Source organism: Poeciliopsis prolifica, unplaced genomic scaffold (assembly GCF_027474105.1).
Source record: "Poeciliopsis prolifica strain line A6 unplaced genomic scaffold, Auburn_PproV2 SCAFFOLD033, whole genome shotgun sequence".
NCBI classification, from domain to species: domain Eukaryota; kingdom Metazoa; phylum Chordata; class Actinopteri; order Cyprinodontiformes; family Poeciliidae; genus Poeciliopsis; species Poeciliopsis prolifica.
In genome coordinates, this window is record NW_026562408.1 from 4293546 (window position 1) to 4312013 (window position 18468).

Consider the following 18468-nt stretch of genomic DNA (forward strand, 5'->3'; position numbering starts at 1 on the left):
GCGCTGTTTGTATATAAGGGGCCCTCCCTCACCTGGTCAACAAGTGTTTCCGGTTTAGACCTCTGTTGCTGTGCAGCGCCAGTAGCACACTCAGGTGTGCACGTTGATCGCTCCTTCTTCTGGTAAGAGGCCGCTCCTATACTTGCTGTTTGTTAGCCTAGCCTTCGCTTAGCTTTAACTGTACACCTAGGTGGCCTGTGTAAATTGCCTGATCCTCCTCCCAGCCAGAGGCACTACACATAGAGCTTGTGGTAAGTGAAAAGCTCATTACCTGCATGCTTTTAGATTTGAGGTTTAACACTTATGTTTGCTATAGACGCTGCTGTTTGTCCTTGGCCGGCTGTTTGCCTGTTGCCCTGTGGTTCCTGGTTGATGTCAGCTGTTATTTTGGTTGTCCGTCGGCAGTCCATTTGTCGCTCTGGTTGCTGGCTCTCTGCCAGCCGTCGTGGTCAGCGTGAACCTGACTCCTGCCCTTTGTCCAGCTTGGCTGGTTCGGACTGGCGACCAGCTTGGACGGACTCTGCTGCCGCTCTTGAGTGGCGTCTGTGGCGTGGCATCCCAGGACGAATTCTTAATTGACAATTGCTGCTGATTGATTGTTGACTGAACGACAATTATGAAATGACTCATGTAATTTGAATGTCTTTTATCTTGACAGGAAAGGCCAGTTCGTGGTGTTGATGGTGGACTTTCCGGGTGGTGGTACTCTTTTGATTTGCTGCACAATTTTCTTTAGTTTTGTTGTTTTGTTTGCTGTGTTTCTTTTATTTAGGTCACTACCCTGAACTGCACTGCCACCCTTGACTTGAGCCGTCACTGTTATTTATTTAATGTGAGTGGTTTTAACTTAGTGTATTTTATTGATTAGCATGAACTGATGTAATAAATAAAATTATTGAAATTAGTGAGATTGTCTCAAGCCTCATATGTAGCGGCCTGTGTGCCTTGAAGATAACTTTTTGGGGATAAATTATTACAATTTTGTCTTAAAAATAGTTCTATTGAACCACACCGGTCCCACCACATTTTGGCGCTGTGAGCAGGATTCTGTTTTTTAACAGTTTGAGGCTGAGACTTTTTCACTATTTTATTGTATGTTGTGCCATTGATGTTTGAGCAGTAATCTTTATTCTTTTGGTGTGCTAAGGACAAACAGCAGCGGTTCATTTTTTTGAGCTGGTCATTTGTAGTCATGGAGGAAGAGCTACTTGAATTGAGGAACTTGGTTGCTCAATTGAAGGCTGACAATGAAAAGCTGCGTACAGAGCATTCACCTTCCACATCTAGCTCCAGTGCTGGGCCGTCTTCAGCCTCTGCAACCCCCACCGTCCAAGTAACAGACAGGTTAGTGTTTATCCCACGTGACCGGAAGTGTCCCATGTTTAGGGGGAGGATGGGGATTAGTGTGAGTGAATGGGTTGAGGAAGTACAGGCGTGTATGCGGGCTCGAAATTTGTCAGTAGCAGATCAGGCTTTCTTTTTGTATGACCATTTAGAAGGTGAGGCCAGGGATGAGATTAAATATCGGTCTAGTCAGGAAAGGGGTGATCCGGCAAAAATTATTTCTATCCTCAAGGAGCTTTATGGCTACAATGAGTCGCATGTTGCATTACAGGAGGCCTTTTTCTCCAGAAAGCAATTAGAGGGGGAAACGTTGCAAGAGTTCTCCCTCGCATTGATGAGCCTCATGGAGAAAGTAAAAGCGCAGGCACCTAGGGATATGCCTAATGCTGAAGTTCTCTTGCGTGACCAGTTCATAGAATATGTCCTTGATGGTGCGCTCCGTCGTGCGCTAAAACAGTATGTACGTCTGAAACCGGCAGCAACATTGCTTGATGTTAGAGGTGAGGCAATGAGGTGGGAATTAGAGGGTTTGCCAGCTAGTATGAGAGGCCGGAGTAATTCTCTGCCTTCAGCGCCCAGTTTTCAGTTTGCTGTCCATGGTGGGTCACCAGCTACTGCTAGCCCCACTCATGGTGAGGTCAAAGAGTTAAAAGAGCTTTTAAAACAGCAACAGGAGCAGCTTAATCGGCTTACTCAAAGCATTACCCTCCTCCAAACTGCCAAAGAGCGCAGCCGCTCTCCACGTCGCCGTCCTATCATATGTTGACGGTGCCAACAGCCTGGACATATCGCCAGGGAGTGTGGGGGGTCACAGGTTGCCTTCCATCAGCCATTTTTGCCAGGGCCACGTCAGGGGAGTCAGCCTTCGGAAAACTAGCGCCCACCGCGTTGCAGAGCCACAGCTCGGGTGGGGCTTCTATAGGCTCAACTAATGGTTTGTGTTCGGCAGATGCACCTACATTAATTGCTTCTTGCCCACATATTGAAGTGAACATGGCTGGAGTAAAGGTGCCTTGTCTGGTTGACACTGGTTCAATGGTGTCCACTATTACAGAGAGTTTTTTTACTGAATTCTTTGAGCCTTGGGGCGAAGAGCGTTTGAGAGCTTGTCACTGGTTACAATAGCAATACATTTACTGTTGAAGCCTACACATACTTTTTCATATTTTGTGTTTTATGTCTTTGTTTTTCTTAGTACATCTACCTAATCTGAAATCTGTCAGTTATTTTCAGCAAAAAAACTGTAAGCTGTAGTTTTAATGTTAATTTGCTTAAATTGTATCATTTCCATGTTTTGAACATGGACATTTTATGTTTCCATAAATATGGAATCAGAAAGTCTTCAACTGAGTTTATTCCTCTAATTATTGGCAACAAATCATATAGATTTGGAAACATTTGCTCTTTATTTGCCAGAGTTATGACGGATGAACAAAATATTTTAGCTGTCTGAAATAAGCTGTTCCCTCTCTGTAACATGGAAAATATTTTTTTTTCAAAAACTCTAACTGTATTTATTTCTAAAAACAAAACCTCTACATTTGGAAACATTTATTCTTTTTCTCTACACTGTCATGTTGGGAGAAAATTTTCATTCTTCATTTTTAAAACAAAAAAAATCTAATACATAAATAAACGCGTATTGCGATTGTTAATCTTTTTTAAATTAAATTTTGTTTAAATGTCGACTCGCTAATATACAGATAGCTCCGCAGAAATTAAATAGAAAATATATTGTTTAACAATACATCAAAACTATTATAAAACCTGCATAAGTAAAACCTGCGTCTCTTCCTGTTTTCCGGACTGTTTCCTAGCAACAGAAGACGCACTGACGTCTCTGCTGACGCCCTTTAAAGCGACACCTACTTGTACGGACCCTTGGCTTCTTTCCTTCCCACAGCGAACAACTATTCCCAGTTACGACTCTTCAAATCTCCGAGGACTAAAAGATGGCCAACACCGAGGTACGATTCAGCTGAAGAGACAACCAACAGTTGTTCCGATGTTGTCAGCTGGACTTTATCAAATCACGCTGTTGTTTTCACCGAAAGCGAAACTCACAGCTAGCTGTTGACACACTAAAGCTAAATCATAGCTAGCTGTTGACACACTAAAGCTAAATCATAGCTAGCTGTTGACACACTAAAGCTAAATCATAGCTAGCTGTTGACACACTAAAGCTAAATCATAGCTAGCTGTTGACACACTAAAGCTGAACGTTTTCACCCCATTTGTTGCTCTTTTGCTTGTTCTTCAGGGAAGCAAGCTGTGGGGAGGCCGTTTCGTGGGAGATACCGACCCAATCATGGAGAAATTCAATGCGTCCATCACCTATGACCAGAGGATGTGGGATGCTGATATCCGAGGCAGCAAAGCGTATGTCAAAGCTTTGAAAAAGGCGAATCTGGTCAGCACGGAGGAAATGGAGCAAATACTGCAGGGGATGGACCAGGTATGGATGAACTATCTGCTGGACCTGCGTTACTGGATTTTATAACAGACAGAGTTAGGCAATAACTTAAATAATATTTCTGGATACTCTGTTCTCTAAATAGAAAACAAGCTTGTTTTAACCAAAAATTATTGGACACCAGAGTTGGGTAGTAACTAGTTACATTTACTCAATTACATTTATCTGAGTAACTTTTTTAAAATTATTTTTTAAATGTGTTTTTTACAACACTGTACTTTTTACCTTTATTTTAGTAATTTTATTATGAAGTCTCTCCTATTTGAGAAAAGTTTCTAGATTTTCCACCAACTGAATAAAAAAATTACCAGACACAGACTCACAGCTGCAGTATTTGTTAAAGTTTCATAAGTTTTTTATGACAAGAAATTAACTTGGAAACATTTATTTTTTCCTGATTTTGTTGTATTTTGTTACTTATATAAATTATTGTAATTTTGGTACTTTAAAATTTTAGCCAAATTTTCCACATAGCTTTATATTTTGGTCTGTCTGGTTATGTACTTTTTAATTATTAAATATTTAATACATAAATATGTTATTTTGATCAGTTACTCAATACTTGAGTAACATTTTTACCAAATACTTGTACAACTACTTTTTACTTTTAGTTGAGTAAAATGTGTTGAAGTAGGGCTACTCTTTCTTGAGTACAATGTTTTGGCTACTTTACCCACCTCTGTTTTTATAATAGATTATTATAATAAAGGAGGTGAATACGATGCAGGCCTAACTCTAACCCCCTTCACATATTTATGTATAAAATATGACAACTAAAAATCCCAACATGATATACTGCAATTTATAGTTGTAATGTGGCAAAATTTGGGAAATTTTATGAGGACAAACAAAAGTACTCAACATTTGGACAGGGCTATTACTATGTTAAAACTTGCAGAAGATTGGTTCTGTGCATAGCTGTCTGTTGGACTTAATAGATGACAACTGAGAATGTGCCATTGTGCAGGATTCCTGCTGAGCGAGTTGCACACAATAGAGTCACGTGATGACACCTGTCATGTGACAGATTGTCAGCTGGCTCTTTCATTCAGGGCGGTTTTTGCATTACTCCATCTCATACTAGTGCTTGCTTCATCAGTGCAAGAAACACTGGAAAACCCGACTATCCAGCCTGCTTTACAGAATTTGAAAAATGTAGCTAATTATGGATACGTTTTATAATTATTTAATGTCATTATAGTTTAAAGGGGCATTATATATTTTTAGTTTTAGATCATTTTCTAATATTTTTCCTCAAATCATATCTGGAAAGCTGCTTTGACTCTTTCATGGATGTCTGAGAAATCCTGTATTCACTATAGCAACCATTCAGTTGTGCAAAAAGCCTCTGAATGGCTCCACCTTCAAAGTTGAAGCTTCTCCTCAGAGCTGCAGTTTCCAAACTTCAGAGCTTCTGCCTCACAGAGCAGCCCTCCCAAACACAGTTCCTTCAGACTAGCCAGCAGCAATTAGACACCTGGTGGAACTGTGCATCTGCTGAGCTCAATATACGAACTACTTATTGTGAAATACTGCTTGTTAAATGTTGAACAGAGGATCATTGTTGTGATTACATCCAGTTTTGGAAAGAACAAGAACTTCTTAAGTAGATAGAAAGTCAATTTTAATTTACGAAGTAAAACTGGCTGTTGGTCACATTTGGCATACACCTTTTTTTATAATGAAGATGTATATTATAAGATATAATATCTTACACCTATTTTTAAATGAAGGTATATATTATAAGATATAATATACACCTTCATTATAAAAACAATGGTGTATGTTATTCCATTATAATATTAACCTATTATATGTTGCAATCAACATAGTTGCTTGATTGTGCTCTGAAATGATTCTATGTGACTGGAAAACACAAGTTACACTTTAACAAAGTGTAACTTACAAGACAAATAGGTTCAATAACCAGGAATACTGAACCCAGCTTAGCTAATATTTTTGTTTGAATCAGTTTGGTTCATTCTAATTTCTATGAGATAATAAACATTTACCCTGGTTAACCCTCATTTTGCTCCACAGATTTCTGAAGAATGGTCTAAAGGTGCATTTTTGATCAAACCTGAAGATGAAGACATTCACACAGCCAACGAACGCAGGCTTAAGGTGATATACAGCTTGTCTCTTTCAGGATGGTATATAAACTTGTCCAAACTACTGTTTATACTAAAGATATAATAATGAATTTTAAAAATATGTAAAAAAAAAATAAATAATTGTTTCTTTGTTGCTGGTTTGTCCAGGAGCTGATTGGTGCTCCTGCAGGGAAGTTGCACACCGGTAGGAGCAGAAATGATCAGGTTTGTTTTTCCATCATTGAATCTGTAGTAAAGGTCAGCTGAAGGTAAAACATATCTATTGTGTGTTGTGATTCATTTAAACAGGTGGTGACGGACATGAGGTTGTGGCTACGAGACGCCGTCGCTACGCTAACAGATAACTCCCTGCAGCTCATCTCCACCATGGTGGAGCGGGCAGCAATGTAAGACCATTTTGAGTTTAAATAAAGTAAATTTTTTTACTCTACTTCATTAAATCTTTTGTGAATTACAGAGAAATTGATGTCCTTTTTCCTGGTTACACCCACATGCAGAGGGCTCAGCCAATCAGATGGAGCCACTGGATTCTGAGGTGTCCCTTTAACAATGAAATCCTCAGAGTTTATTTTTCTTTTTTTTTTTTTATGTTAATGGATGTTCACCGTGTTTTTCTTTTCTCATTTTGTTCTCTCAGCCATGCTGTAGCTTTAAGCAGAGACGTGGAGCGGCTTCTGGAGATCAAGAAAAGAGCAAATATTTTACCTCTTGGCAGGTGCAGTGCAAACGCTTCCCTCCGTTTTGTGATTTTTATTCACTGATGTGATCAAGTAACAAGAATGACTCTTTCTGTTTTCAGCGGTGCCATCGCGGGCACACCTTTTGACATCGACAGAGAACTACTGCGGGCAGGTCAGATCAGTTTGAGTGTTGTTGTGTTACTAATGCTAATAAAAAAATATGCTGAACATTTCTTCTTCTCTGGGTGTAGAGTTGGGATTTGATGGCATCAGCCTAAACAGTTTGGATGCTACAGGACAGAGAGACTTTGTTGGTATGTCAACCGTATATTTCAGCCTTTGAACATAAGCAATTGTTTTAAGCGAAGCCTTCTCATATTTGTGTTTTAAAGTACTTGTTTTTTTTAAAGCGGAGTTCTTGTTCTGGGCTTCACTGTGTTTGACCCACCTTAGTAAGATGGCCGAGGATCTCATGCTGTACAGCACTAAGGAGTACTCTTTCGTCACGCTCTCCGATGCCTACAGGTAAACTTTGTTCTTTTTTGTTTTGTTTCTTTTGCTTCAGTTTGTCAAAAGTCTTCACAAATGTGAATTAAATCTAGGAAAAGTTTTATTAACTGTTAACTATTAACGCCATTGTTTTAAAAAATGGCGATGAAGTTTGACCTGCAGATTCTGATTTAGACTTATCCTAAAAATTAGGACTAAACATTTTTGATTAAAAAAAGCCTGCTGTATAATCCAGCAAAAAATGAAAGTTTTGTAGATTTTTTCTTACCTCATTCATTGTTATATTGGTGAAAATAAAACCTTTTAGAATACTATGTAACTTAAGTACGTATGAGTTGTTTTTTCTTATTATTTATTGCCAAAATGTACAGATAAAGCAGAAGAAATTAACAATTGCATTTTTTTTAACATGTACCTTTTTTTTTTTTTAGTCCACGGATGCTTAGTTGATTGACTTCAAAGGTTTTTACAACCTGCTTTTATAAAAATTGGCCTCACCATTTTGGATCCAGTGGTATATTCAGCATGCACTACGTAAAATATGCCACTCAATTATAATAGTTAGGCTAATAAAATTAAAAATACTTTTTGAAATGTTTTTCTGAAGTACAATAAGATTTAAGAATTTTTACCCAGAAACGGGATGGTTATTTGTGTCCCAGTGAAGAACCATTGACTTTTATGTAAAACGATGTAAAAACAATTTCACTTCAGTTTAAAGTTGTTTTAAAAATTGCTCAAATAAACTGTTGTGACATGATTGAAGTCACAACAATCTGATAACTTTTTGATGTGTTTACTTTACAAAGTATCAAAGTGAAGATGCTAAAGTTTTCTTAAATATAATCTATCCCTGTCTACAAAGCAAATTAAAAGTTTGTTTTGCATATCGGATACATCTGTGAAATTAAATTATATTTTGTAAAATATTTATCTTACATCTGCCTGTCACTCCTAGAGTCAGTGTTGAGAACTATAGTTGGCTATAAATTATATTTATTGTCTTCTAATGCTTATTTTCTTTAAAAGCTGCTTTGAAATGTTGCCCTTCTGCAACACTCTTCTTCATCTTCTGACACTTATTTGTGTGATTTGTAGCACAGGCAGCAGTCTGATGCCGCAGAAGAAGAACGCAGACAGTCTGGAGCTGATCAGGAGTAAAGCAGGTCGTGTCTTTGGCAGAGTAAGACAAAAGATTAGTTAAAAATCTACTTTATATTTGTTTTATTGTAGGACTGGTTTATACCGAGGGATGAAGATTCATGATCATAATCATTTGTAGAGAGAACAGCATGAACTGTAAATAAGAAGTATCATTTTAATGCTTACTTAGTTCATTCACTTTACCAAAGCGACGATGCTCACTTTGATCTGTTGCAATAAATAATTAGAGGTATAAAAGCCGTTTCACTTTCAGAAATAATTTGATTTGGCACATGAAAACACCAGGTGTCCTGTCTGACTTCATAATGTTCTTCTGCAACCTCTTTTTGTTTTGTAATAGTGTGCAGGATTCATGATGACTCTGAAGGGTCTGCCCAGCACATATAACAAGGATCTGCAGGTTTAAAACTTTATCTTTTCTAATATTATAACTTCACTTGAAGATTTAAATGAAACCTCCTGTTATGTTGTGGTTTCTGGATTTTTTCAGGAGGACAAAGAAGCCATGTTTGACTGCTATGATACTGTCCATGCTGTGCTGCAGGTGACAACTGGAGTCATGTCGACTCTAAAGGTGAAAACATAAAAAGAAAAACCTAAATAATCCAGAGAGTTGAGACCCCAAAAATTAACATAATCTATCAGTCATTTTTTTCCACTGTACATGTTATTTACATCTATTTTTAAAGTTCCTGCAAGATATACATATTGTGGAGAATCTAACCTTCTATAAACCATTGTTAATCCTTTTGGATTTTATCTTAATATATTTTAAACGATAGTTGTGAAAGTTAGATTTCTTATTTTTCTTTAAATAGTGAAATGTTATTAATTTGGTTCTCTTGTGTTTCAGATCAACCAGAGTGTAATGGAAGCTGCGCTCAGTCCCGACATGTTGGCCACAGATCTGGCCTATTACCTCGTGAGAAAAGGGGTGAGATGCTCCAACAATATTGTGTAATATGAAGTAATTGTAAAACACTGCAAAATAACAAAATCTTACCAATTCTAGTCTAATTTCTAGACTAAATTAAGTGATTTAAAATATGTTCACTACTAGTCTAAAATTACTTGCTAAGATTTTGTGTTCTTGCAGTGAAAAAGTTTTTATTGTTTTATAATTTGTTAATGCTTATCTTTTGACACTCCTCTCATTCCAGGTGCCATTCAGAGAAGCCCATGGTCTCTCTGGAAAAGCTGTATTTACAGCTGAATCTAAAAATGTCTCCCTGAATCAACTGACTGAGGTGGACCTCACTGCTGTCAGGTAGTTTACACTTTTGTACGGATGCATAAATGTTTTTAATCAGATGAAACATCAAATTAATAGTTAGAGGAATAAATTATTGTGGGTTTAACTAAATAATAGAAGTTCTGCTAATATTTTTTTTAATCAATCTTCCTTTCCTCTGTCTGTGTGCGCCATGTGGATACGTGTGTGAACTTTAGCCCGTTGTTTGGAAGTGATGTGTCTTCAGTGTGGGACTACAGGAGCAGCGTGGAGCAGTACAGCGCTTCTGGGGGAACATCGAAGAGTAGCGTCTCTGCCCAGGTGGAACACCTGAGGAACTGGCTGAAAACTCAGTCGCAGTGACCTTCCCTCTGTGACCTCCATCTGTCAGACTCCAGTCAAAGTGAATTACTCACACCTTAAATCACACTGCCTTTATAAAGCTTGAAATCAATTTGCTTTAAGTGACTTTCATCTTAAGATACTTTTGTTGATCATGTATTCTTACCTGAGCAGTGGTCAATAAGTTATGAAATAAAGGATAATGTTACAGACTTCACTCAAATAAACCATGAGTGTTGATTTATTTAATTTCCAGCTGTTTTCAGATCATCCACTGATGACTGCATAAATTCCCTCCAGTTTTTACTGTTTTGTGCCTGTTGACACGTCTTCCATTCCTTCGCCCATTTTATACCAATGTACTGAAAATTTCTGATACTGTTTTTTTCTGAAAGACTTGCAGTATTGAACTCTATTTGCTTATGTGATTTTGCATCAATATGTATTATTTTATTGAAGACAATATAAACATGCTCTTTCTTTTGGTAAAAGTTTAATGTTCGTCTTTATTTTAAAATCTAAAAATGGAAATAAAATGACGGTTCTTTTATTCAAAAATAAAAACACCGAACATACACCATACCTTTGCTGGAAGATGGCGGCACAACCATGCTGTATGAATTGTTTACTTCAAGAGTAACAGGAAAACTTGTCATAGGAATCATTACATAACATCTATTGGAGGCTGTGTAATTTGAAACAAATTGATTTTTCTATTATATGAATATATGTTCTAAATAATATGTATCAGGATCATTGGCATGAACAGAGCGGAGAGGACGACGAACCACATTTGGTTCACCCTCTTCTGAGCTGCGCCTGACTTGGAGCTGTAAACTACTCTGCCATCCAGAGGCTGCGTGGGTCTGAAGATGTTGGTCATGGGCTGCCCTGTCCAAAATCTGCACTGCTTAAGTATGGCATCCAGCTGGGGAGCAGAGGAAAGAAAAGATGAGACTGACAAAAAACAAAAAAACAGCTGAAGGAAAACAAGTTTTACCTTTTTTACAGAAGTAAAGGTAAAATGTTCTGCGTAGTAAAATACTCATAAAAGTAAATTTTCTAAAAAAGTTACTCAAGTGAGTGTAATTTAGTAAATGTAGCTCGTTACTACCCTATGCAAATAGATCGTCATTAACTAGCAGATTTAAAATATATGTATTTTTTTAGATAAAAATCAGAATAAAATGTGACTCCTCACCTGTCGACTGCTGATTGACAGCATCCTATGAAACACAGTCCATGCAACCGCCTGCTCACATCCTGGAGTTGTCATGGAGCCCACATAGCGGTAGTAACTGTGAAGCTCGGTGGCTGGAGGGATGATATAACTCAGTCTAAAGTTTGGAATCACTGTGCTGCTACCTTAACACAGTCAGAAATAAAGAAGTAGCCAGAAAAAAAAATAAGTTAGCAAGCTTGTTTCTGTCAGATGTGACTTATAGTGAATTCCTTTGGTGCTGTTTCTTTAGTTCATGTGTGTCCTATGGTTGCCCTGCATGTTACTGCGTATAGCTGGAAATTTCGCGCATGCGCTCAGCGCTGGAGGGCAAAAGGCTCTTCTTTTATCTGCCATCTGTAGCCGCAGTAGAACGATACCATTAACTGACTAATTAAACCCAGAAATGTAGGTATTGTTAATTTAGTGCACTGCGCCACAGCAAAGAGGAAAATAACTCAGAAAGTCGTTAAAGGACAATTCAATCCCACTTTTTACTCTCGGTTTCTGTGTCGGCCGTTGTGCGCCCGCGCACACTCGTTGCCATAGCAACTGACAACAACGCCACGATACGTTTCCGGGTTCAACATTTTTAAAAAAATACTAAAACATTTAGTCCGGTAGTGTTTTTAGACTTGAGTCTAACCTAAGACCTTTATTTTGCGATGATTGATAAGCTAACTGCCTTATTAGCGATCTAACAAGATAGCAGCAATTAACCTAGCAGCTATTAGGCTAATAGCAGCAATAGCTTTATTTTATGCTTTGCTAGCAGCAATAGCTAATATACCGCTGCTAGATTAGCTAATAACACCGCTGCTAATACTGCTAATCTACGACAGCGGTGGCAGATCAGCTCATTTAAACACCTGATCTACTGATGATCTGTCAGAGTTGGTGTTTAGGTCGCTTTTTTATTTTGTAACTGAACCGGAACACATTACTCATATGTTTTTGTGCTTTTAAAGTAAAAAAATAATATATTTACCATTGTTTTGCACTTGACCCAGAGCAGCAATTATTGTATCTAGATGAGGATGATCATCTGCTGTTTCCTGTGAGGAAGTCAACAAAAATACAATAATCTATAATAGTAACATAAGATAATTTGATCTTTGAAAGATGTTTACATTATCATTTGCTCTTCATATTTTGTCAGATTACAATCCCAATCTAAATGTATTAGACCAACAAAACGCAGTGCATAGTGTGAAAGGTGTCCAAACAAAATCCCAAGCTGAAAGTATTCAGGGGTCAAAATTTGAATCCCCCCATTAAAAATACAAAAACAATAAATAAAACATGTAATATTTTACATTTGCTTTAATGTTTACAGTTATTTAACTCCCTGAACTTATTAATTTTCATTTATTTTGTGGCACAACTTATTATGAAATAAATAAAAAAGAAAAAATTATTTAAAAAAGGCTCAAGAAAAATTCTTTGTGTCTTACTTAACATTCTCAGTTTAAGAAGATATGAACTCATTTAAATCTCATCCTAAAAAAATTCCAAAAGTTGTTGGATGACCAGTTTTGAATTGCAGTCAGAGGCCACATAAAATTACTCCACAGACCACAAATGGCCCCCAGGCCCACACTTTGGACACCCTGGCAGTAGAGTGATGCGTTACCTCAAAGAAGAGGGCGAGCAGAGCGATACCCCCCATATCGTGTTCTGCTTCCTCCAGAGAGCCGTAAGGCTCTTTAATATGGACTATGTGCAACTGTGCAGACAGAAAGGAAAGGTATTATAAGGAGTCACACCCAGAACACAAACCTGCCAAAAATAATCCTAATAAACCAGTTTTCATTGTAATCGTTTTAAATTTGAAATGAATATTTGCGTTAATAATCAATACCGGTGTTACACCATATTCTGTGACCACCATACATTGTAATCCTGCTGCATTTTAACACTACAAGTCACTAAAAATGTAAAATTTGCTGGGGGAACTGCAACAATGCAAAAGGAAAAATACATAGAAAGGCGAAAAAAGGATAGAAAAATCTCAACATTAATGACTATTATGGACATATAGACATCCACATAATATGATAGTCCTGATTAGATAGTGTGACCAAACTGTAACTTATAGAAAAACTATAAATACTTAAGTAGTAGAGTTTAGTATTTCACCATAAGTTACAGAGTGGTTACAATATCTGAGATATTATATTTTATTTCTATAATAATCATAATATTCGTGGTCAAATGTCACTTTTTATTTTTTGTTTGGCTTTTTCTTTCATTTTATTTTTATGACTTTTTTCTTTATTTTTTGACAATTTTGTGAAAAACTTTCTTACTTCTACTAAACAGCTGCTTCACCTTTAATTGAGTAATTAAAAGTCATAAATAAGCACAAATATTTCAAAATTAGTACCACAAACACTTTAATTTTATTGCAAAAAATCACAAAAAGAATAACTAACTTTAAGAGCATTCATGAACATGTTAGTAGTGCCACTTTTTGAGGAACAGATGCGGAATAATTCAAAATCCTATAATTTACCTGGCCTTCACTCCCTTACCTCCATGGGGAATCTTTCTCCATCAATGGTGTGCTCTGATCCCGGTGTCCCAGTCCCTCCCCAGTGGAAGTGAAACTGGGCGGCTCTGTAGTGACCCGGCAGAGCTCCTCCTGTCAGCCGCACTGACTGCGGTAAACCAAAGTGAGCTAATGGGGGAAACAGAGTCAGAGTGTGAATCTAACAAGCATTGAGGCTCTGGAAGGGAGGAGAACAGAACAGGCTTTGCTGTTTTTCATTACCAGAGTGGCCCTTGTTCTCTACTGTGATGTTGATTAAGTCGGTGTGTCCGATGAAGCTGAAGGGAGGAAGGGCGCTGCTGAAATGAACTTTATTGGTCACGATGTTAATTGGCGACTGCCTTAAACCTCCACATCTGGGAAACAGAGCTGCCCAGCGGCTCGGGTCTGAGAGAGAGAGAGAGAGAGACAGAGAGAGAGAGAGAGAGAGACACACAGAGAGAGAGACAGAGAGAGAGACACAGAGAGAGACACAGAGAGAGACACACAGAGAGAGAGAAACACAGAGAGAGAGAGAGAGACACAGAGAGAGACACACAGAGAGAGAGACACAGAGAGAGAGAGAGACACACAGAGAGAGAGACACAGAGAGAGAGAGAGACAGAGAGAGAGAGACACAGAGAGAGAGAGACAGAGAGAGAGACACAGAGAGAGAGAGTTATCACATCATACTGTAAAACATTTGAAGTTAAAAGTCCACCTGCTGCCAATCAACAAAAAAATTGCTTTGGTTTTAACTCAGAAGTTAAAGTTCATGATGGTGATTTAACAATAAGAGGCAGGTTGTCTTTTTTAAGTTCACTAATCTTAAATTTTGAATTTTAACTTAATGCTGCAACTTAAACCAAATAGTTATTTCACAATATGCTAGAAAAAACAGAGCACACATTTGTGTATTATTTTACTCACAATATCAAGATAAAATAGAAACTTATTTTACTTTAGAATAATTACAATTTTTGTTTCAAATTGCACAAACAAAATTTCTGATCTGATGATGAATTTTATTAAGAATTGCATTAAAATGAACATTTGGTTTAATAATAAACAGGAGTCAGATCAATGTAACGCACTTCCATCTCATGATACAAAAACATGCCACTAAGCATTGTGGGAAATACTCTGCTCTTTTTCTTCTTTCAGTTTTTTTAAGTGATACCCTAAAATCTGTAGTTTATTCAACTTTTGGAGGTTTGAGAAAACTGATAAAAAAGTTAACACAACTTACTGCTGTAAGTAAATCTTTCACAAACATTTAGGTTCAAAATCTAAAACTGGCTAAATTTACTAACGATAATAGACAACTGAATGTGGCTCAAATGTTTTACAGTGCTCTGTCTCACTGCCACTGTCTCTTATTCAGATTAAGAATAAATAATCTGCTCTTCTGGAAGAAAGGAAACAGCATCTATGCACTACTGATCTGGAGCTTATTTTCCCATCACTGCATACTGAAGAGTTTCAGCAAAATGGTTCAACACACAGATATACTGGAGGTTCTGTGTAGGAAGAATCCTACTGATGTAATATTTGAATGTCAGTCTATATTAAAATGCACAGATTATTTGTGAGCTTTAAAAAGACTAAATTTAAACCAAATTAATGTGTCATGTCTAGGATTAAAAAAACATATTTACTGCTAATTGATTGTTTTTTTTAAAATTCATCCATAGATTTGAATTGGACCTATTTGAAGTTCCTTGATATAATATTTGTTGCACTTTTTAGCAATGTAGAGAAATCTGAATTAAACCGAGTTACATTACTTTGCTATTGTCTGAATATTTTTCTTACCTTTGCATGTGTCATCACAGTTCTGGCTCTGGTAACACCACTCAGCTGCAATCACATATGAAAAAATCTTAAACGGGGCTTTCGTTGCAACTTCTTGTTAAAAAGAGCATCCAGGAAGTTAATAAAATAATTAGGTCAGCTTTCATGCTCTAACAGTTCCTATTCTTCTGTTAATATGATTAATCCCAAAAACTAAACTTTGAGAAATCAGACATAAAACAACAAAAAATACAAACAAATCCAGCAACTGGATTGTTCACTAGTTTGTTATATGTTTCCGTGTAGTCTTTATTTTTTTTAAATGCTTTGTTTATTTCGATGCTTCTGTTAAATCAATAGGGAAAATGATACACTAAAAATTAAAATGATTCTTTAACTTTTGGGATGAACTGTAGATGTTCTGGATTTCAACTCCATGCTTTCAGAGAAAATAACCATCACAAAATGCATCCTATTAGTATTTTTTTATTCATTTTTATTTTTTCCTGTGTGCCATATTAGTTTGGTCTCACTCAGTCATAAAAAATATAGATTTTTTTTTTTAGACCTCGACAACCGCTGTGTCAAACTTTTTGTTTTGGAACAAATCAATATCATAAATGCTTTCAAAGGGCCAGTTGTGCCAGAAAGTATTAATAAAACCTGATCACAAACTGTAAAAATATCAATTCTTAAAAATAAACAATAATATTGACCATCTTTTTTCCAGGATTTTGTGATTATTTTTGTGATACTTTGCAATAAAATAAAAAGTGTTTGTGTTTGTAAATATTTCCAAGATGAGTTTGACTCTTGTAGTTTAGAGTATTCTCTGGAGTCTTACCTTTATTTTGATACCAGAACAATTCACATACATCTTATAATTTCTGAGAAATATTGAATTTATTTGGTCATATTTGAAAACTCCAGCGCCTGAATGTGACATGTATGCACAATCAGGTTTTCTTTTTTGCACATTTTCCTGAAAGACTGAAGCATAAGTTTCTTAATGAACAATAAGTTCCTATTATATTCGAACATAAATCTGTTTTCTCAAGCACCACCGCTGATTTAAAAATGTTCTTTTGACAAGGAGTGTAAGACTTTATTTGTGTCACAAAGGAGCAGTTGTGAAACTGCTGATTGCGTCACTTCGTCGCTCCGTCAGGTGCTGATAAAGTCATTTACTGTTGTCCTGCTGCTGTGTATTATGTTGCTGATGAGAAAAAAACCCTCCAGCGTTTGGCTCTGTGGTGGGAATGAAAGCTGGAATAGAGAACCATTTAGCTAATACAAGGACACAGATTAACCCATAATGGCGTCCTTTGAAAGGGGACAACAGTTCTCACCAGGTGAGAACAATGCACAGGTGGAAGCGGGTTTTACCCCACCTGGCTCACACACCTGTCAGAGTCAGCAGCAAAGAAAAGCCAAAGACGGGAATCAAACGTCTGCTTCAATTGGTTTCCTTTAATTAAATGAACGATTTACGGTCTTCATTTTAATTTCTTTGTCTGAAACAGACCCATGATGTGAACCAGGAGGTTCCTAAAAATCATGAGGAAACAATCATTTTATAGAAATAATACAGTATTTTATTGTATTTTCTTCCTGTAGGAAAAGAAAAAAGCTTTCAACAATGAGATTTTATGTGCACTAACACACATGTATTTCATTCTTAATCCCAAAAGTAGTTTTAATTTGTAAATACACAGACTTTCTGTAATTTATTGCATTTAAACATTGCACTTTAAACACTGAATTTTATTGTTATTAGTATTTAGAAATGTTGAAAATAATATTTGGACACAAATAAGAAAAAAAGTTTTTGAATTTAGGATACCTTATCAGATTTTGAAAACATTTGTATTAATATTGAACACACTGAGTAGTTTATTTATAAGTACTCCATGTAAAGGCACAATTAACATTTCTGTCAAAATTTTTATTCTTAATAAATCTCAGTTTAAAGGTTAAATGAAGAATATTTTAATTAAAGTTTATTGTTTTTATTTGCCATTGCCTTGACAGTTTGTTCCACAATTCACCTTGATCAGCCACACTTTCATTATTTCTATTGTTTGGTATTTTATTCAACAATAATTGCTGATTCTTTTCTTTTATTTAAATTTTTACTTGATTCAGATGTGTAAAAAAATATTTTCTGTCAAAACTGAATTTTTTTTTTTCAGTTTTCTTCACAAGTTCACAAACTTAGCATGTCTTAAAACACATTCAAGCGTTACACTTAGCTTTTTGGAGTTGCAGAAAAATGTCATAATTGCTATCATTTACATAATTTAAATCATTGTTTGAGTCTCACCTGATGCCCTGGAGCGCAGGTAGAGGAAAGCCAGGAGGTAGAGAGAAGAACGCATCGTTGGGAGCAGAGCAGGCGAGAAGTGAGATTTTATTCCATCGGCTGACTTGGAGCAGCATTTGTGGGTGGGAGGGCTTCAAATGATGTGTGTGTGTGTGTGTGTGTGTGTGTGTGTGTGTGTGTGTGTGTGGTGTGTGTGTGTGTGTGTGTGTGTGTGTGTGTGTGTGTGTGTGTGTGTGTGTGTGTGTGTGTGTGTGCGCGTGCGTGTGTGTGTGTCTGTGTGTGTGTGTGTGTGTTGGTTTAAAAAAAGAGAGAGAGAGACGGCAGGAAACAAAGGGCTTTGAGTCGCAGAGGCAAAAATCGACAAGCTGTATTTTATTATTGATTAATAATCATCTCATGAAAACGGCATTGATCATTTATTTGCTACTGATTTGTGTTGCATATTTGTTTCATCCACAGCTTGAAGTTTGACTCTTGAGCTAGAAACTGCAAACTGTTCAAAAAGGTTAAAGTAAAAATAAATTAAAAATAAAGCAGGAGGGAACAGGAACATAAAATGGTGTAAAGTTATCAAAAATAGCATATTCAGATCTAAATAAATATGCAATGTGAGCAAGATAATTGAATTAATATATTGTATATATGTAATTAATGCACTACTTTCAGTGCATTTAATAATAATTATTTAATAACTATTGTATTCTTTCTTTTAAATGTTTTAAAATTAATCTTCCAGGGATTTCA

At 36.5% G+C, this 18468-nt stretch overlaps 2 protein-coding genes across 4 annotated transcripts; one reads left to right on the plus strand and one right to left on the minus strand.

The window, feature by feature from the left end:
- Positions 1-49: 49 nt before the first annotated feature.
- On the plus strand, positions 50-10370 carry asl (argininosuccinate lyase). 3 transcript variants are annotated; one of them, XM_055051642.1, is made up of 20 exons: positions 50-122; positions 191-251; positions 659-832; positions 1148-1344; positions 3162-3311; positions 3605-3799; positions 5858-5941; positions 6079-6135; positions 6220-6317; positions 6389-6466; positions 6569-6646; positions 6731-6783; positions 6863-6925; positions 7022-7136; positions 8220-8304; positions 8626-8685; positions 8776-8859; positions 9139-9219; positions 9446-9552; positions 9735-10370. In XM_055051642.1, exons 5-20 carry the CDS (start codon positions 3297-3299, stop codon positions 9877-9879), a joined length of 1398 nt encoding a protein of 465 aa, XP_054907617.1. In that variant the 5' UTR covers positions 50-122; positions 191-251; positions 659-832; positions 1148-1344; positions 3162-3296; the 3' UTR covers positions 9880-10370. The 3 variants fall into 3 exon arrangements, with proteins under 3 accessions (XP_054907617.1, XP_054907619.1, XP_054907618.1); XM_055051644.1 differs by having other exon boundaries at positions 3168-3311; XM_055051643.1 differs by having other exon boundaries at positions 773-832.
- On the minus strand, positions 10370-17785 carry ca4c (carbonic anhydrase IV c). Its single transcript, XM_055051645.1, has 8 exons — positions 17725-17785; positions 15423-15467; positions 13851-14015; positions 13612-13757; positions 12711-12803; positions 12066-12132; positions 11060-11223; positions 10370-10786 (listed from the first exon to the last, which is right to left on the minus strand). Exons 1-8 carry the CDS (start codon positions 17777-17779, stop codon positions 10592-10594), a joined length of 930 nt encoding a protein of 309 aa, XP_054907620.1. The 5' UTR covers positions 17780-17785; the 3' UTR covers positions 10370-10591.
- Positions 17786-18468: the final 683 nt, after the last annotated feature.

Bases quoted from the DNA above. Each gene is read 5' to 3' on its own strand.
- ca4c (XM_055051645.1), bottom strand. From the start codon at position 17,779: ATGCGTTCTTCTCTCTACCTCCTGGCTTTCCTCTACCTGCGCTCCAGG. The intron at 13,758-13,850 runs GTAATGAAAAAC...TTCCCCCATTAG, and splicing joins AGAGAACAAGGGCCACTCTG to CTCACTTTGGTTTACCGCAG. The intron at 12,133-12,710 runs GTAACGCATCAC...ACTTCCTCACAG, and splicing joins TGCTCGCCCTCTTCTTTGAG to GAAACAGCAGATGATCATCC.
- asl (XM_055051642.1), top strand. The intron at 6,647-6,730 runs GTGCAGTGCAAA...TTCTGTTTTCAG, and splicing joins AATATTTTACCTCTTGGCAG to CGGTGCCATCGCGGGCACAC. The intron at 9,553-9,734 runs GTAGTTTACACT...TGTGAACTTTAG, and splicing joins GTGGACCTCACTGCTGTCAG to CCCGTTGTTTGGAAGTGATG.